The sequence below is a fragment of the Psammomys obesus genome, unplaced genomic scaffold, assembly GCF_907164565.1.
Source record: "Psammomys obesus unplaced genomic scaffold, mPsaObe1.curated_primary_1811, whole genome shotgun sequence".
In the NCBI taxonomy this organism is placed as follows: Eukaryota; Metazoa; Chordata; class Mammalia; order Rodentia; family Muridae; genus Psammomys; species Psammomys obesus.
The window spans coordinates 31,782,228-31,803,032 of record NW_026585504.1 but is presented as its reverse complement, the minus strand read 5'-3'; the positions used below and the strand labels follow the sequence as shown (position 1 = coordinate 31,803,032).

At 40.1% G+C, this 20,805-nt stretch overlaps 1 protein-coding gene across 5 annotated transcripts in view; it reads right to left on the bottom strand.

Moving 5' to 3' along the window:
* Cd44 (CD44 molecule (Indian blood group)) overlaps positions 1 to 20,805 on the bottom strand; it is an 84,492-nt gene that overhangs the window by 7,866 nt on the left and 55,821 nt on the right. For 2 of the 5 annotated variants that reach the window (XM_055599746.1, XM_055599724.1), the window contains 8 exons: positions 17,579 to 17,704; positions 15,993 to 16,127; positions 12,285 to 12,386; positions 10,479 to 10,568; positions 9,213 to 9,416; positions 6,727 to 6,795; positions 2,469 to 2,540; positions 403 to 481 (listed from right to left, as the gene is read on the bottom strand). In XM_055599746.1, coding sequence (XP_055455721.1) covers positions 403 to 481; positions 2,469 to 2,540; positions 6,727 to 6,795; positions 9,213 to 9,416; positions 10,479 to 10,568; positions 12,285 to 12,386; positions 15,993 to 16,127; positions 17,579 to 17,704 — 877 coding nt within the window. The remainder of the gene's footprint in view (positions 1 to 402; positions 482 to 2,468; positions 2,541 to 6,726; positions 6,796 to 9,212; positions 9,417 to 10,478; positions 10,569 to 12,284; positions 12,387 to 15,992; positions 16,128 to 17,578; positions 17,705 to 20,805) is intronic. The other 3 variants (XM_055599738.1, XM_055599743.1, XM_055599729.1) reach the window with 2 other exon arrangements.

Here is a 20,805-nt window from a genome sequence, read left to right as displayed (position 1 = left end):
AACATTTGTTAATGAGCCAATGGCTGAGTATATATTTTATATGTCTTCCCAATGAGCTGTTTCATAACTTTTATTAGATAGTCATATAGGGTTTAACCATGAAAAATTTAGCAACAGTAAAATTCAACCACCGTTTAAAAAGAGGGGTTCCAAATAAGCATAGATGTCTTATCTCTCTAAAGAATGGGGCATAGAAAGGCTTCTTAAACTGCAGTATACATACGATTTTCAGAGATCTTGTTAAATTACAGGCTCTGATGCAGGAAGTCATGTGTCAGGCAAGAAACCCTGAATGTCTTACAAGCCCCAGGATATCAAGGCTACAATCTGAGTAACACAGATATAAAGCCCAAGTTCCACCATGCCCTTTGAAGTGGAAAGCTGCAAGGGGCACCCTCTTACCTTCTCCTACTGTTAACAGCAATGCAAACAGCAAGGATCAGAGCCAGTGCCAGGAGGGATGCCAAGATGATGAGCCATTCTGGTGTGAATGAAAAATAGGACACATGTGAGCTTCGAAAACATACTTGATGAAAATGAAACTAAAAATGGATGTGCTCTAGATAAAAGCCCCAGTGTCAACTCTGCAAAGAGTTCTGACCAGGTCCAGCTAGAACCAGAACATCCAAAGACCGACTTTGCTGTGGATAGTCACCCAGCAGGTTTCCTGCATTAATCTTTTATCGACAGTTAGGATAGTCAAGTTCTGCCAGAGGAAACATGTATCCAAAACCATATCAAGCCACCTGTGGAAGCCTGTACATGTTTTTGGTGAAATGTTAAGTAGATTAAAAGAAAATCTTTATTTCTCTTGACAGAAACATTCCATGCCTATGTAAGAGCATCTGCCTTGCAGTTCTCCCAATGCAAACAATGCATTTCATTCTCCAAACAAAGATGGAGTCCATAATCTACTGGGCAAAGGACGTTCTAATGATGAGTGTAAAAAAAGGTAGATTTCTGCCACTTATTTCAGTCAATCAGCTCCACCTGACAACAGACTCCAAAACACTCATGCATTTTGATTTAGCAGTTAAACTTCTAAAAAATTTAGGATCTCAAAGTTAGCTGTACAGAAGTCCATCATTATGCTATTTATAACAAGGAAAGTTGAAACCTGACTAATGCCCAATGGAGAAAAATTAAATGAATAAATCAGGATATATACATTTTGCTATGTGCTATAATTTAAGGGAGAGGTATTTAATGACATGGAGAGTGGAAATGATCAGCAGAGAACATTAACCAAACAGCACATATGGCAGTTTTAAAATAAATTAATTTAAAAAAAATTAGGAAGAATATATATTAGGACTGTAGCTTTAATACTTGTGGGCACTGAGAGAGAAAGTTAAGTGATTTACATTTTCATCCGTTTTCTGCTATATTTTCTAAAGTTTATTCGATAATTATGTGTTGCTTGTGGGCTGATGCAATATTATGCACGTTTTACACTTGGGCTTCAATAAGACTGACAGGTTGAATCAATTTAGCTGCCGACATGTGCAGTAAATGAAGGCTTGAGAAGGAAGGAAGACAGAAAGTTGTCACTTATTATCCTTCTCCTTGGAAGTCTTGCTTTCCTCCTTCTTCACCCTTCAGTGCATCTCCTTTAGTTCAAGGAAGTGGGGACCCTTTCAGAAAGATGCCATTTCTAGAATTCTCCCCCCGCCCCCACGCTTGGCTTCCAGCACTGTGTGGTCCACATCCCTGCTCACTAGGCTGGGATGAATCTTCCTGCTTGAAGTCAGCCTGCCATCTTACTCCTTTCTGGAAGTACATTCCCCTGTTTCTACATGTTCTGCCTCCCCAGGTGGTCAGCAAGCTGAGGCAAAGGAACATGGCCCACAGGGGCAGCTACTTTGGAGTCCTCCAAAGAAAGAGTTAAAAGGGTAATTTACAACCTTAAGGGAAACTTTCTTCATGGAATCACCCCTTTACAAGTGCTCCGTTTCAACCCCGAGCTAAAGGAAGAAACTGTATCAAATGCTAAACCTTACAGCAAGGGACAACCAGGTGCCCTTCCCTTCTTTCACATGTAATACTTGGTAAAAAGTTTCTTCTGGCTGCATGAGCAGACTGTCCCTCAAGGAAAAGTAGTTTGGGGACCAGAGGAATGTGTCACTCCACCCAACACAGATGATCGGGTATCTCCTCCCTCATCTCACTCCCAGGAATATAGAGGAAATGGGGTTGAGGTATGAAGGAGCCAGGTGTGCTGGAAGAATGCTTTAGTAACTGATACATCAGTTCTCTGAGATAGGCCTCAAGGTGAGCTCAGTCATTTATGAGATATGGGGTGCCTAGAGAAAAAAAAAAAAAAGAGGGCTACAAAGAAGCTATAGTATTTTTGTTTATTTTTAAGTTTGCAAATGGGTACCATATTTGCCTTTGATGAGGTCCCTTACAGACCATCCTGAGAATCTGGCTGTAATTGTCTTATGTTTGCTTCATGGTGTAAATCTCACCTGGAATCTGAGGTTTCCTCACAGGACCAGAAGTTGTATTCACCCCACCATCCTGATTTCCACTTGAGTGTCCTAAGGGGAAAAGCGATAAGCTCTTTCAGCCCAAGTTTAGAATACACAGCCCGGAGTTCCTTTCAGAGTGTTGTGCTGGGCTACCCTCCAACCGATTCCTCACTAGAAACTATAAATAGATTCAAGACACAGACGTTTATAAAGTGTTATGCAAAAGATATCATCTCTCTCCTCACCTCCCAAGAAAGTTCAGTGTGACTAAGCTAAGGCTTACAAATCTTATTTTTATCACAAGGGACAGTGATGGGCAGTGTTCAAACCTGAGCTCCAGAGCTAGTCAGCCCTGGGTTTAGGGCCTAACTCTGCCTCTTATTAGCAACTTGTGCCTGGCCAAGTCATCATCTTGAACTCTCCGTTTTCTTACTTTTAGAATGAGGATCATAACAGAAACCACTCCTCTTACAGAGGCTTACAGAAGTACATGATAGTGGTAATGTGTGTATTTATTATGTTCTGTGTTTAAGACCTCGCCTACAAACTGTGGTAGCAGAGACCAGAAGAACCCCATCACTAGGGAACTTGCTAGGAATGCAAAATCTCAAGCTTCCCTCCAAACCTCCAGAAAAACAAATATTTAATTTTAATAATATCCCTAATGTGTTCATATGTGAATCTAAAAATCATATGCAAATTGCACTGGTTAGGCTCTCTCTCTCTGTCTCTGTCTCTCTCTCTTTCTCTCTCAAGCAACATAATACAAGAAAGCTCAGGTCATCTGCAAAGAGAGAACTTCAAATGAGAAAATGCCTCCATCAGATTGGCCTGTAGGCAAGTCTGTGAGGGCATGTTCTTGATTAATGGTTGATATGGAAGAGCCCAGCTCCCCCGGCAGTGCCATCCCAGACCAGTAGTCCTACGTGGTATAAGAATTCAGGTTGAGAAATCTATGGAGAACAAGCTGTAAACAGCATTCCTCCCTGGCTTCTGCTTCAGTTTCTGCTTCCAGGTTCCTGCCCTGGCTTTCTTCACTGGACCATGACTCAGGATATGAAAGCCAAATAAACCTTCCGTCCTCAAGTTGCTTTGGTTGTGGTCTTTATCACAGCAATAGAGAGCAAACTAGAGCAAATATAATAGGCACTAATATGAACACTAATAATTTTTTGCGTAGGGGATTCACTGACTTTTTCTGTCTATAAATAAAAGCTTATTAGAGTCTGGACATAATAGAAAAGTGAATGCTTTCTATTGCCAAAAGGTAAAATAAGGAAATGAACAAAAAGCCCAGCTTGGAAGAAGCCTTGTAAAAAGACAATCTGTGAGTCAGAGCACAGGTGCCTTTTCAAAACAAGAACACCACCACATTTAAAAAGAAACTTCTCCGTTTTCTGTTTCCTTTCTTTCTTCGACAATAAGTAGCAACCTCTTTTGGAATCTTGAGGACCACTAAGGGCAGAAAAATTTATGCAAGACTGTTTGGCTAGCCCATTGGCCAGGACAGGTAGGCTTAAAAGAAGATATCATCTGAGAGAATCAAACTTTCGATGCTGCAGAGTGGACTCTGACATCTAACTAGGATGGCTCAGTTTGTATTGTATTGTACTATATTGGTGCATTTGCTAAAGTTCAAATGAAACACAGAAAAGTGACCTCTGTACTGTTTCAACAGACCCCATCCTATTCTGAGAGTGACCCCTTCTTCACAGATCTCAAAGGAGTCCAAGGCAAGTTTTCTACCCACCTGCCAGTGTCCTGGGCAATTGGCAGGTTCGTGCATGCACAAGTCATGGTATACCAAGCCATCCAAGCTGGAGAGCTGGGGCCTTGAAAAGCACTGTAAAGGTATAGTCAGTCACTCCCACCGGTCTCTTTTGTCTGACTCACGGCAGCCTTTGATATTTGAAAGGGCGGCCATTAATAGATCATAATCTATTTATTTTCCCTTTTCCAAAGAAGTGCTCCCAGCAAGGAAAGATCTAGGTGTGTGCACAAGATGAAACCTCCTGTTTGAACAATAGACACCTGCACAGGAGCCAAAGGAAAAGGCCGGTTCCCACCCACTTGATTCTCACTTCAAGCAAAAGCGCAAGAGGATGGGCCAGAGACAGCCGGCTTCCCTTGTGCCCACGAGCTCCATAAATCCAACCCGGGTGGAACAGGCCTGGGGAACAAGTTCTGCAAAGCGGGACACTAGACACACCAGTTTGGAGATGGGGCCCAACCCCAGAGATCATTCAGTTGGCTTCAACTATGAGAAAGGCAGTGGAGAGCAGAGCGCACAAGCCAGCTGAAGAGGAGGGGCTTGGAGAAACTCAGAGTCGGCTCAGTGTGTGTCTGGACGGGGGCAAGATTAGGCACCTCTGGAAAGCTTCTGTGTGCAATCCCTGCAGCAGCTCTACAAGTCACACCCACAGTAGTAGGGGTCTCTTGGTTTTGGAAATGAAGCCTTCAAACAGTCACCTCTTAAGATTCCCAAGACCTGTGTTCCACACAAAACCTAGATCACCGAGGTAGGTGACACAACCTTTCTTTTTACTAACAAGGAAACAAGGTGGGGAAGACCAAGTGTGCTAAGGACCCTGTTGAGCTGGAAACATCACTTTCTACTTCAGCATAATTTCTAATGTGACCTGTACTCCACAGCTCCTACATTTAAAGCCACCATGTAAATACCCATCCTCAGATCTACTTAACCCCTAGAGGTAGCTCTTGCCCCAAATTCATGCAGCAGAGGATGCTAATTGGTAATGGATTTCCTAGCTCCTATGGACTATATAGGTGATGACCAGGGACTCATAGTGCGAAGTGCTAAGAGAACCTCTCTGTAGCCCCAGAATAAGGGATTAGAAATAAGCTTGCCTCATGTCAGACTTTGCTGCCTGGAGTAATATTTCCAGGGCTTGATTTGAGTCATGGCCAACAGCAATCTATTTAATAATCCATGTCTGGCAGTAATTATGGTCATTATAGAATTTTCTTCCAGACTGGATTTAGGAGAGGCAGTATGAGACCCAGGACTGAAACCTGGCTCCACCACTCTCTGGTCATATCAACTTGACAAGTTGTTTACTTCCTCTTTCCTTTCCTTGGTCTCCTCATCTGCAATAGTGTCTTCACATATTATAAGGTTTGCAAGGTAATTGGATGAGTTAAGAGTAAAGGAACTCTGAATTGACTGGTGTTGGCTGGCTTGCGCAAACAGAGATATCAGTTTCATGTAGTTCAATGTACACGTGCACTGCTTTGCTTAGTCTTTCTGGCACATAGAAAATTCTGAAATGCTGGCTACTTTATCAGGGGCCAGGAATTATGCTAAACGCTTTCTGGGTATTCATTCCGTCATTTGGTCTTTAAAGGGCATCCTGTGACAATATCTCAAGATTATCGGCTAGGATGTTGAATCTCAGACCCTGTGATGATCTTGCTCAATTTGGTGGAGAAATGAGAATCAAACTCAAGCTATTTAATGTCAAAAAGAGTTCTCTTAGTGACTCTGTCATGGGGCAATGTTAAATGCGGGTTGTCCTTGTTAGCATTCCTATTGCTGGGATGAAACACCATGACTAAAAGCAACTTGGGGGTTAAAGGGTTGATTTGGCTTATTTTTCACAGTCCATTGAGGGACTGCAGAGCAGGAGGAACTCAGACCTGGCTGGAGGCAGTAACTGATGCAGAGGCCATGGAGGAAAGTGCTGCTTACTAACTTGCTCTTCATGACTTACTCAGTCTGCTTTACTATAGAATACAGGACCACCAGCCCAGCAGCGGCCCTACCCACAGTGAGCTGGGTCACCCATGTCAATCACTGAGAAAACGCCCTATTGGCTTGCCCTTAGCCAGATCTTATGTAAGACATTTTCTCAATGAGGCTCCCTTGACTCTAGCTTGTGTCAAGTTGCAGTAAAACTAGTCAGCAGAGAAATACTGCTTGAATTCTTCCAGACCCTTTTCAAATGGAAATTTTTTTTTTCCAGAATGTTAGTTCTCTAAGTGCGGTGCCCGTCCCAGCTGTATCAGGATGACTGGGAATGTGTTAGGAATACAAAAGCTTAGACTCCAACCCAGACCTACTAAATCAGAATCTTCAGGGTGAGGTCCAGCAAAGTGACTTACGAAGCCCCCCCTCCCTGTGACTGAAAATACATATTTTTTTAAAAAGTGTGAAACAATTCTCTAGGGACACTGACTCATGCCTCATTAGCAATCATCAGGTTCAGTAATTATGATAGTGAGTGACTAAACTCACCAGCTACTTCGGATCCATGAGTCACAGTGCGAGAACCCCCACTGGGGTCGATGAATGAATCTCCGTCTCCTAGAATAATAAGCAATAAAAAAATAGTCACTACTGTGTGTCCATTCACATTGTTGCCTTCGTTTCCATGAGTTGTGTTTTCAGGAAGCCATCATCTGCTAACAACAATGAAGAAGTCTCTACTTATCCTTGAAGACACTGATGAGTGGGTTAGAGCATTTATCAAAATTAAGGAAACTGAGGCAGCTCAGGTCATCTTGGATGAGCACTAAAAAAAAACAGATGTTAGTAGAAATCGAAGAACAAGGCTAAGAAACATTCTGAGAAAAATATAATGATGTTTTCATGGGGCTGAGCTTTGAATGGAACCTTTAAATAAGAGCTGTGGTGCTGAAATACATCACTGAAATGGGTGTACCCTGGTTCAGGCCAAGCAGCATGAGAAGACGTTCCTCTGAATCTAAAACAAAAGAATCTTAGGAATGAACAGGATGAAGGCTCAAATGGAAAAAAATAAAAATAAACTATTTATCCAGATAGGATAAAGGTCAAACTTAAGTGAAAATGTTAATGACATAGAGCTCAATATCAAAATAAGTTTCCATTGGTATTCTCTTTAAAAAAATAAGCTTGCATTTTCAACAGTCACTGATATGATCCCAACTTCCCAAATATCCATCACCAGAAAGCTTTAGGTAGAGACAAACTCAAGAGTGGCTAATTTTAAATCTAAAGGTAAAATCATATGGGAAACAGATATACACAGAGAACAAGGTTTTCTGAAGTTGTTATAGATCGTTACAAAGGTGCCTAGAAAGAGAATGCAATGAGCAGCTCATCATCATTCCCTGGTTAGGAGAGGTAGGGGTTGCTTTAATTGCTCATAACTTTATTACAGAGAGACTGCATTGTCCCCAGGACCAGGGTTAGAATGACAGAGAGCAGCACTTGCTGACAGGCCACACTGAGAGTCCCAGCACCAAAATCACCATTTCCAAAGCCAACACCATGACCAGTCCCATCACCACTTCTGCATGTTTCAGTGATTGGCATTCACCATGAAGAAAAGTGTGTAGACAGAAATATACTTTGTGAATCTTATGGAATCAAACAGAGAATGAGAATCAGGCCATTTGCTAATCACAGAATTCACAGAGAACTGAAGGAAATCCATCAAAAGCATCTCTTTCTTACATTGATCAGACAGGACCAGCACATGTGCATACTAGTTTGGTGGGAAGTGTTTTATTTTCTAACAATTAGGCTTGGCAAACCACCTAAGAAACTATCCCTAAGATTGCCATTTCAAATTTAAATTTGTTAAGTTGCATGATGGGGCCATTTTAGCATGAGAATATTTGTGGCACTCCCAGATTTGATTCATTCTGCAGGAATGTAACAACAGTACTTGGAGATCTTAATGAAGAAAAGAAGGCACCTTCAGGTGTAAGGGGGTTGATATTGTCAGCGCCGCTGATGTTGGTATTTTTAAAGCTCCTTTTCTTGAAGCCCTGGTGTGGGAAGCCAAAAGAAAAGTGCCAGGCATATGACATCCTGCGTTTTCTTTCCCTCTGTCAATCAGAACTTCACCACTGCCATCTGTTTTGCATATGGGGTTCTCATGAGATCATTTTCTTGTCTTTTGGGAGAGTGAAGGAGGTAAGGTCTGTCTACAAATTATGTATGTGTATGCATATGTATTTATATTAAAATGTATTAATCTTTAATGTGTTAGTGGTAGAGTGGTAAGAGGTACCTGAAATACAGGCATTAGTGGGAAGGGGTTCTAGTTTCTTAGCCACAGAGATCACTTTCCAGTTTCCCTTTCTATAGTGTTAATTTCCTATTACGGACAAAGAAATGAAGAAGAGAAGTAGAAAAGATGGCTTATTTGAGATAAAAGTTTTATTTTGGGTCCATGTCAGACTCAGTTGAGTCAGCATTATATTTACCATTACAATAAAAGCTAGGGTCTCAATTTACTAATAATAAATCGTAAACTTTGAAGCTCACCACAAATAGAAATGAACCAGTCCATCACCAATTAAAGACAATTTCAGAGCAAAGATATCAGTATATGAAGATCATTTGAATGTTTTGTAAAGCATTACTAAATAGGCAGAATTTATTGGCTAAGTTAAATAAAATTGCTAATATTATATTATTTCCATCCATAAAAGTATTAATTTCATATGGTTCAAGTTAATATATCACAGAATAAAGAAAAGACAAAACAAGAAAATCTACCATAAGAACCAGTCACAAAAATAAATGGATATTACACCAGGAAATGGAAGCATTATTTTATCTCAAATAAATCCAAGTTTTCTGGCACTAGGATTGATGACCAATGATGAAAACCATTCCCATGGTACAAAGTAATCTAATCACAGCCCACACAGAAAATATCCCCTACAATAGGAAAAAATATATAGTTTCTCCAGAGAAGCAAACCAGATGACAAATGGCCAAATTACCTGGTCGGGAACCATCAACATTAAAGTCGGAGTCTGCAGCAACAGTCATTTCAGTTTCTCCAAAGACCCCAGTATTAGCAGGGGTCACTGGGATGAGAGTCCCATTTTCCATTGTGTCTGGATAATGATGGGTATAGCCTTCCAGTGTAGTAGTTGCCTCTTTGGGAAGACTTGCACCTCTTCTTCCATCTTTACCACTCCTAGCTGCATGGAGGTGGAGTCAATGATAAGCCCACACCTGTGGGTGATAAGGTCACCACCCACCATGTGCTCGTTTTTTTGAAGGAAAAGTCACTGAGACATCTTTCTACTTGTTCTCCAAGACCAAAATCAAATGGAACTGAACAAAAACAAAACAATGTTTTGCCAGACAACATTCAACAGAAGAGATTTTGGTAACTACTATCCAAAAGAGGCAGTTTTTTGTTTGTTTGTTTGTTTGTTTGTTTTGTTTGTTTTTTTTTTTTACAAGATTTGTCTGAGTCATCAAGGGGAGGTTTAGCCCACTGTGACTTTTAAGTCAGCTCAGGTACTACAGGATTTGATCTTTTTTAAAATTGGATCCACCTCTGAGGAAGAGTAAGAAACAAACCATTGAATGGAAAAATGAAACCATTTTGCCAGTGAATGAAATAAGTTTAGGATCCAATTGATCTGAGTCTACTGACTTAGATTTTCTTTTCTGTGCCAGAGGGCATTGCTTCTTAGTCATCAATACCATGGACCTATGGTCCAGAAGACAGATGAGAAATAACATTATTTCAAGGGATATCAAAGAAATCCTATAGAGACATTAATCATTTGTTAAACCAAGTTGCTAATCTAATACATTTGAAATTCAGCAGAAAAGTAAAAACTAATGTACAATAAAAGTAATGTACAACATCTTTTAAAAGGTCTATAAAGCAGAAGAATCAGAGACCATCACCAGACACATCTTTTGATCAAAATTAATCAATAAAATTAGGCAATGGATGTACCACTACCAAAGATGCCACAAGGTACCATCACCAAAGATGCCACAAAGTACCACACCAAAGAGGCCACAAAATACCACCACCAAAGATGCCACAAGGTACCACCACCAAAGATGCCACAAAGTACCACCACCATAGATGCCACAAAGTACCACACCAAAGATGCCACAAAGTACCACCACCAGAGATGCCACAAAGTACTACACCGAAAATACCACCAAAGATGCCACAAATCACTCATAATTTCTTGATTGCTACTTAAAAGCCAATTGGACTTTACGATCCTTACTGCTAGATGGCGGAATAGGAGTTGTTGTACCGTCTTTGTCTTCTTCCAGCTCTCCATGTGATGTAGAGAAGTTCTGAGAATGACTTTGTGCTGTTTCAATGAGGGATGAAACCAGTGTTAATTAGGAACCATGACACAAGTCCCCTGGTACCCACTTACATGGGCAATCTAACTATATGTTATCAGATGGACAGATACAATGGGAAAATGATACTTATGCCTTTTATTATCTCCTGGTTGACATAAAGATGCAGGCTGATTATACTTTGCCCCTAGTAAGCTTGAGCTTTTTTTGCCTCTCAGTGAAGTTCCAATATGAAGCCCAAGCCCAAAATACTGCCCTCCCTGGACCATCTTGACCTAACTACAGCAAGGATCCCAGAAACAAAGACCACAGAGATATGGAGAGGGGTGCTGTAATTTCAGTTTTCTCTCAAGCATCAACACTGCCCAGTTGTGGGCAAAGAAGCTAGACTATAAGGAAAACAGTGCTAGGTAGTATGTCTGTGAACACAAAAGAAAAACCTCATCTCTACCAATAAACTCCGAGTATCTTTATAAGGAAATACATGGCTCCCTTCTAGAGAGCATTACATTTTCAGTTACTGCTTTATTAGTAGGGTTGTGGCCTTGTTTGTAGTAGGGTTTCTCTTCACTGCACCAAGGAAATGCTTGCCTGGGCAAACACAGGGCCCTCAGTGACGTGTTTTAATTTGAGATTGAATCATTGCCCATATCTGAAATCACTTTGACTGTTTTGAGTTCTTTTCTTTTGTGTTCTTCCAAGAAAGGCACTGACCTCTGAAACACAGGTGCAAAGGTCCCATAAAACACATCCATCAGCCATGTCCACCACCAAACAAATATAACCAAGAGAGAGACATTCACTCAATCCCAAACCCAACATCAGAAAAAAAAAAAAAAAAAAAAAAAGCCAACAGTAACACAAAATGGTACTACAAATCCTGCATTGGCAAGGGCCATGTATGGGCTTATTTATGTCTCCTTTGATGCCTAACACTGTGCTATTTACATTGATGGCAATCAACACATGCCTGCTGGCGTTTTTCCCTATGCCTAAAGAGCTCCCATAAGAACTCTGCCCATTGTGTGCAGCAAGCAGTGAAATGGGGCTCTCTTAATTTGGGATTTCTTTGGTATTCTGCCAAGAATTTATGAATGACTTCAGGTTGATCCTTGGGTTATTCTTATACACATGGTGAAAATTAAGGGTACTAAAATTTTCATGTTTCTTCCTAGCAGATGTTTAATGATAGAAAAAAGATGTTAGCAATATTTTCATTATTATTTCAGGGAATCCACCACCTTGGTCACTTATTAACCTTGCCCCTCTACTGAAAGCAAACTGTGATTTCTCTATTTACAATGATGATCTGGCCCTCATATATCTTTCTGTGATCATGAAATTAATCTTTCTTCTGCCTTGGCTGGAAAATGGGTAGAAATAAAAAAGAGGTTATTTAAACATAAAGATGCCATTCTTCTAGTGATGGTCTTCAGCGTCACTCACATGACTAATTAGAGAAGGAAAATGGAGATGAGTGACCTCTCCATTCGTTTTGTTAATAAAAAGTCATTGATTCTGGAAGATGAAGATAAATTCGATTTTAAAGAAACCCCACTACAAGAAAGACAAACAATAAAAACAGAGTGACACCCCGGGTAAGCTGACACCGCTAGCAAAGACTGCACCATTCTGCCACCAAATGTGACTCTTAACCAATGTGGGAAAGATGTGAAGTAGATAGACAAGTCAACAAAGGAGCTGTGTGTCATTATTCTTACAAGTTGTCACTGAAAGTGGTCCTGTCCTGTTCAAGTCTTCCACCAAGTGGGTACTTGGAGCTTCAGTGGCCTGAAGGGTTGTACTGTGACTGGAGTCCATATCTGAAGGAATTAAATTGGTGTTATTGTCATATTCCCTATGCCTTTGTCCAAGGGTCATTTATGTCTTATAGCCAAGTAATGTTTACATTCAGCCTGGTGACAGGAAAGAAACAGGCTCTCATATCCAGAACTTGGACGAATGACTGTTTCTTCAAGAATATCACAAGATACAAGTGGCTTTCATCTAGCTCTGCTAGATGAAAGTTATCACATTTATTTGTTTGTTTTGCTTAGCCTGGAAGCAAGCTACATGAGCACATGATGGAACTCATGGTCTTTGCAAAGGGACAGAAATGTAACCCATGGGTTACTTGCTTCATTCCAAGACAGACAAGTACAGTCAGACACATGGAGACAAATAACGCACACAAGCATCATTCTGTCACCTTGTGCTCACCAGGACAAACAAAGCAAAACAACAACAAAGTTTTAAAATAGCCAGTGGCTTCCCTTATTCAGTTCTTTTTTTCTTTTGTTTTTGTTTCACAAAGTAAACATGGAAAATACATATATGCATTACCCAGTATACTAAGTTAAGAAACATGAAGTGCTCATAGACAAGTAAGACTCATTCTCCCGTAAATAAAAGCAAGAAGCATCTTTCGAATTCTGATTATAATGTTTAGTGGTGTGAAAATTTCCTTGAAGTAATTAAAAAGGCTGCTTTTTCTGATGGTTATCACAGATCTATTGGGCTGAAATAACAAGTTCAGTGTGAAGTAGAGGCCAAAGAGTCCATCAGCACCATCAATACTGCTAACTCTACAATTTACTTCATCCACCCACACTACTGCCTCTGGGGAGATCTAATCAGTTCCAAATGACTCCAGTGGGAAGCACTGGGAAGTGGGACACTTGCCTTGGGACTGCAGTCCTTACATGCTAAAAGCAAAGACAGACAAGATCTCTGTTAGAGAAAAAAAAAACAACAACAAAAACGCGTGGTTGATTCTGCCACCCAGATTTCAAAGAAGAAAGGCCAGTTACCCAGGATCAAATTTTCAAATGGATATCCTGCCAGAAAAAAAGGCCTTGTCTGCTGAGAGCCTGTATCTACTCTCATTCATTTTTCCATCTATAAGTAAAATCCTTTGAGAACTATCATGTCATTTTATGGCTGAGGTTGTCTTCTATATGTGAGGCAGCATAGTAAAGAAACTGCCGACATGACTGTTCCATGATATGGTTAAGATTTGTATTGTAGATATGAGAGACAGAAAGAGAGAGAAAAAAAACAGCCAGAGGCATCTGGAAGTGTCTAGAACAGAGAGAGAAGTGGACTGAACATGGCCATCAGATTGGGGTTGGGGAAGAGGGAGAGTGAGGAGAATGGTAGAGATGATAGAGAGAGTGAGATAGCAAGATAGAGCGAGATAGCAAGAGATAGAGAATAGGACATAAATGAGAGAGTAAAAGCGTAAAAGTAAGTGTGGGAATAGTAGAAATAGCACATTATAGGGAAGGTGAGTAGCTGGGGAAGGTGTGGGAGACTGGCAAAGGGCTTTGAAATGTAACAAGCACTTGGAGGCCAGTGTGGACTTTGACACACACAGCCAGAGATATGTCAATAGAAAGCCATATGTCCCTTCTTCCAGAGGTAAGGGAAATGACTCCTTTTGGCAGATGGGCACTGGTTTCACAAGTTGCTAAGGAATGCCATCTTTTCTGTAGCCATTAGAAATCCTCCTATTGCCCAGCTTGAACTCATTTCTGGCTATCTGGACTGCCTATGAGACCTGACATCTTTTCCTTGATCTGTGTACTCATGGACTGCAATTTTTTATTTTACTTCTTCGGGTTCAAAACTTAATTATGATTCTGGAGTTCTTTTACTAAGTTTATTTATTTTTTTATTCATTTATTTATTTTTACCAGGGGTCTCTTCAGAGCCCTGTCAAGCTGAGCACATGAAACTGTGCTGGGCCCTGCCTGTGGTGCTTCAGTACCGCAACATAATGGTCCCAACCTGGCCATTTAAAGACTTCCTCTCTCTTAAGATGTATTTGTCCACTCAGTGATGTACCCACTCCTTGGCTTCTCTTCCCTCACAGATCTGCTCACATGAGTCTCCTTTTCAAAAAATCCTCCATCTTCCTTTTTGTGACTACCCAGGATGTTGCTCCCCCCTTTTAAATCACATTCAATCCTTTGTTTCCTACTTGTCTCTGGGAGGTGTGGGGTCCTCTAAATTTCTTTAGTGTTCATTATTGAAGTCATGAGTTTTTCTGTTCACTACTGATATTGTCGTATTTATTGTGCTGTTAAATGTCTTTTTTTGTCAGCTGACTTTAAAGTTTCTTTCGAGGGTGAATATGAATTACATAGCATGTGTCTCCTTGATGCCTTACACGTTTAGTGCATGTCTCACATACATGAGTGTTTACGAAGGATCTGTTCACTAACAGTATTTCTTAAAAAAAAAAAGTATAAAAGCTCTTGGATTTACTTTGGAGAGAAATTTGTGGCTATCCAATATAGTCACTGAACTATTAGAATGTTTTTCAGTCAAATACATGTAAAGCATGGCAATTTACATCCAGAAACTACATCTGAATAAAATTTGTCTGAAAAAAATTGCTGCTCTATTGGTTATTTTTGGAATGTTACATTTCTGTGATGAGGATATTTTGTTAAAACAAACATAACAAGTGGCTCTACTCATGGGTGTAGCAGAAACAGAAGGTCCACCTGCTGACGACTGGGAGGACAGTGCCTACCAATCCTTGATGTTTCTCTCAAGTGGGCTGCTGAGGTTACAATAAAGGAAATTTGCATTTAAATATAAACATTAGACAGATAGTTTACAACCTTCCTTTCTCGAAAAACTACAACTAGTATCTTTTGCTTTCTCTTTTTAAACCGCTTAATTGGGCAAAAGAAAATGAAAGGCATTAGAAAAACTGGAGTTTCATCTTATGTAGAGTTGTCTATCTACTCAGTTCACAGCCATTCAAGAAGGGCCAAGAATGCTCTAAATCCTAAATCCTTCAATACCATGTTATCTCTAAATGGGGCAAGCGTAATGACTTTAAAGTTTTGTGAATCATTAAGTTGTTTATTTACATTAACTACTAATCTATTTCTTTTACCACTTGGATTTCTCTACCAGAAACAAAATTTATCTTTGCATCTATAATGGAGACAGTCGCTGAATCCACTGTTTATTGTTTCTTTCAGAATCTTTGTACTTAAAAGGGAAAGGAATCTTAAGAATATCCCTTTCTTAGCTGGGCAGAGTAGTATATGCAATCCAGCACTCAGGAAACTAAGGCAGGCAAGAATTGAACGCCAGCTTGGGCCACATCGTAAGACCATCTTAAAGAAAGAAACAACCCACCTCTCCCTTGGAAGAAATATCCTCTACTCTTGTCAGCCCAAAACTGTTCCTTAATCCTCCTGGCAATTCTTCACCTTGACTAGAACTTTACACAAGCAGATGTGCATATCCACTGCTGACCAACTTGTATCAACACTTATTTTCAGAGACACATGAGGATACACATGAAGAAAGTAGACTGAACCAAAATCAATGGTACATTTCGAAAGAAAAAGGCACTTAGTTGATTCTAAGAAACATGATATATTAAAAGTCTCAAAGGCCATTACCCTTCCTTTCCGTTTGATGACCTTGTCCCATTGGATGTGAGATTGGGTCGAAGAAATCAGTCCAGGAGACATCGTCTTGACTCTGTGTTGTCATTCTGTGACTTGGATGGTTGTTGTGGGCTGAGGCTGTTGTGACTATGCAGTTCAAACAATTGTCAAAATGTTAATTGGGTATTTGGTCAGGAACATATAGACTGATATTTTTTAAAGACTATTCTCTAAAGCAGATAATGGAAATAGCTTTCGAGTACTGAGTACTTTCTAGCACTGAGGACAAAGGAGCTGCATCAGTTTAGAACGTCTTCCTGCATTTGGCTTCATTCATGCTCGTTTTCTTGGTCACCAGCATGTGAGCTGGAGAAAGGACAGCATTAATGAATGCTGTAATGGACACAGGATGAGTTATAGGCACCAAGGGAAGGTGAGGTAATTCTCAACACATGCTTCCATAATCCCCTACGGAAAGAGGTGTAAAAGTTCAAGTTCCTGATGTCACTCTGAGACAAGCACGTCCCACAGCAAAATGCACAATGATCTGGCAGCGATACACAGAAGTCATAAGGCAATAGCTCCCCAAGTGATGAGCACGAAAGTGTTCCTTATCACAAAAGCACAGGTGGAGTCCAACAGAAGCATTGTCTTCTAACAGTGAAAATCGACATGTGTGCCTGTGGTTTATGCCTTTCTTTCATTCTGGACCACTGTAGAAGTATAGGAAGAACGATTACAATAGCATCCCCAAGAAATAAACACACCAAGGAGCTTGTCACCAAAGCCGCTGTTCAACTAGTGATTCGTTTCCAAGTTGCCATGCACAGCAAAGAAGTTATGCATCAGAATCTACATTGCAGATAGAAACACGAAGCTATCTCCCACTGATGGCAGACGATGACGTGAAATTCCCACGCCTTGCAGGGCAGGGTGAATCCCAATGTTCAGTCACCGAGAGAAAAGAATCATGCACTGGAGCATGCAGAGACACGTTACCATCCAGAAACGATAAGATTTAAGTCTAATTCCCACAGTCCCACAGTGCCAGAATAGTGAAGGCAGCTAATTTGTAAATGTGATTAAGTAGTTGTACATTCAAGAAGATATTCAAAACAGGTAGGAACAAAAAGATTGGATGACATCACACATCTCTCTCTCTCCCTTTCTTATAATGCTTAGATCCAATCCGCCAATAGTATATTTATAATAAAATTCTTTCGTATAAGCCTAGTGTTTCACATAAACATAAGGAAAAAGTAGACTCATGTTATATAGTAAATAATTTTTTTCAAAGCAGAAAGGGGTTTTCATTAGCTAGGGTCTCTGTCATTGAGTCATTAGACCTCAAACTGGATATGACAGTCAAATACTTATAGACAGACTCTCTGTCTCCCTCATGTACTTCTATTTCTGCCTGACCAGGTAGCTTGTTAGGAGCATTTGCAGTCTGGGCCAAAGTGTTTACTTCAACATGACGTATTAAGAAACTGAACACCTTGTGACAATTTCTTCATTGTCTTTTTGTGCAGCGCCTTCCGTGTTCGGCATTGAACTCAGAAGGCAGTTTCCACCCACACTGTGAAACCCTCCATTACCAGTTGTCCCTTCTTTCACATGGGAGTCTTCACTCGCTGTGGGAGGGTACTTCCCCTGCCATCCATTCTCAAACCACTTCTGCTGGGTAGCTGCTTCTTCTGTTGTACTATTAGTAGCTGCCCAGGCTGTGAGAAGAACGCTGATGGTGAGCCATATTGTTCAGTTTCTTAACAAACCCTGTGATAATGTCTTTCTACATTATGAGTAGGGATAGATAGATACATAGATACTACAAACATACAGAGATGATAATAGATAAATCGATGATAGATACACACATGATACATACATACATACATACATGATAGATATATAGATGGAAGTATGATAGCGATAGATAAATGATGGATAAATAGATGATAGATGGATGCTAGGTAGATAGAGAGGTAGACAGAGAAAGACAATAGCAATCAGGGAATAATCTATTAATATTCTGAATGGTAGATTCTAGAAATACAACACTTAACCCACTAATTTTCCAGATGGGAAAACAAGTGAAAATCATGCATTGAGTAGCACAAAGTCAGGACTAGACCCTAGCCTGTGAGTTATGAACTCTTACTACTATTCTTGCTTTAATAGTGTCTCTGGCCTCACATATTCTGCCAGGAATGTGGATGTAAACATGGTTTTGTTTTGATCCCAGGTGTGGGATATGGGACTGATTCAGATTGTCCACAGCAGCAAACTATTTGCCCCGTGCAGGCTCTTAGAGAGCCTTTTTCCAGCTACAGATAGTTTAGTTCTGAGGACTCTGAAGAGAGGATAAATGACAGGGCCCAGAGAGAGAAAGGGACTCTGAGAAAGAAGAAGGCTGCTGGTGCTGCCCCTCCTGGCTGCTTCTGTTTGCTGCTCATGCATGCAGTTTGACTGAGAAGTCGAAGATATCCTGAAAAGAACCTGACGACCCTAACCAGCAGGAAGTAGCTAAGGAAAATTATGCCCCTTACCCCCACTAACGTTCCTTCTCCCCTACCCAGTGTTGAGGTGTTGGAAGGAATTAGGGTGGAGAAGGGAGGAAGAGGCATAAGAAACATACAGTTAAAAGGTACACCAACAAGGGGGAGCTTCTGTTGCAGGAATAATTTTCATGTTCCAATAATTGTGCAGGAGGAAACACGTTCTGTAACAACTCGCACCATTACTGTAGGAGACCTCTGCTAACAGGCTGCACAACTTATGGTAATACTCAGCAGAATGTGCTGGCGTGCACCACGTCGGGATGCCTGGGATGTTACTACACTGACCTTTTATGTGATTGTCTATGGACATTTTAAATTGCTGAAATCTCTTCTTAACCGAGCTAATTCAGTGGAAGAAAAAACTATTCTAGCCCAGTTGGGGAATTAAATAAATAATAACAGTATCAGACAGGCTTAACCTTTCTAACACTGTTTTTAAAAGGCAAAATGACTGGGATATAATTCCATCAGGGCGCTTCTGGAAGAGTCAGAAAGCCACTGACATTTTCATCTGCAACAGCTCACAGCAAATTTCTGACTCATCAGGAAAGTTAGAGCTTATAAATTGCCAAACCAAATTAACTTTTGTGACTTAACGAAATCCACTGTCTCTCATTATCTTGGAAAATTATGTGTGTGATTTTGCAAAGCAAATATACTTTTTAAATGGAACTCATGCTAATTTTGTTTTTGTATTTTCCAACCCATTCTTGGGATTAACTGATTATCCAAAGGGAGGAAGGCCCGAATCTTGTTATTTTCTATTATTTAAGTCACAATCTCTTAACAAATGATGAAGTTAGAAAATTAAAAAGTAGAGCCAAGTATAAAGAATAAACAAGAACATGTGTGTGCTCACAAACACACAGATAAGTCTACATTCATGCTATCATTTATAGCATAAGTATGACTCTTCAGGTGCCCAACCATGCCCTGGCATTTTCAGTACAGTCAGGAATGTGTTAGCAAAACAGAAGACTTCCACTGTAAACCACAAGGGCTGACTCTTTTCTAGAGTTTGTAATGTCTCCTTGATGAAGTCATGTGGATTTTGCAATTATTGATAGTTAACTCCTCTTTGTTAAGTATCTGTATTCTCAAAGATTCCCTAGTAAGAATGCCCCTCAACTATCATAGTTTGACATTAGATGCATTAATTCCAAGCTTCTTAATTAGCATTCTGCTTAAGTGCAAACGTTTACAGTAATTGATAAGACAGTTGATAGAAGCTTTCAGAAGGGACAGGAATGGGTCCTGTTCTGAAGACATATCTCTTTCTTTTCTATTCTATTCTTTTTCTTTACAGTCTATCTCTTGATTAACTCAAACTCAATCTTTATGCATATACCAAATTTACTGGGTAAGGACTAGAATGTAGCATCTGACTCAGTACAATGCCCACGACTCATTAACTCATATCTCAAGCTTTTCCTTGACTGCCTGTGAACACATTATCGAACAAGAGTACCTACGTTCCTTTGGTTCCTAAGTAGCTGTTTCTTACATTTCCCCTTTAAGAATGTTCAAGTATATGGTTGAATCATAACTGTTAAAATGCTACAAGATACAATCTCAAGGATCAGTTTTATTCTAAATTAGGTAGGCATTTCTCTGAGATACAGATGAAAGATGAATACATTTCAATTTTTCTTTTCTTTCTTTTCTTGTCCTAGGTTTATAATCCAGTCATCACTGGAAACATGAGCTTGTTTTTTGAAAACTTGAGATATTTGTCTATAAGTAGAAATAACAGTAGGAGCATCAGGACATTTTCCAATTTGCCCTGAGCTTTTTAAACAAAAGAAGGGTAACTTAGAATTAAAAAAAAGACCATATGAGCTGCTGACTTTTCCACCAAGGACACAAGTGACACCACTCTACCACAGACCAAGGAAGACGGTGTGACAAAAGAAAGTGGGTCTGTTACAGATCTTCAAAGAAGATGAATATTTCAAAGATCCACCCACTCTTAAATCTTTCTCTCCAGATCCTACACTAAGTACCTGAAAGAAACACTTCCATCACACATTTCTAAAAATACATACCAACTACCAAAATGGAACCATTAGGAATCTTTAACACAAGGACAGCATCTGCCATCTACTTTGTAGGCATTCTGGTCTCTTGGAAAAATCTGACAACTTGGCATCTTTCCTATTTCTAAAAATGGCCCCTTTCAGACTGTGCAGGTAAGATACTGTGCAGAGACAAAAGATGTGTCCAAGACTAAACAACATCTCTGATGACTTGGGTACCAGAACTTC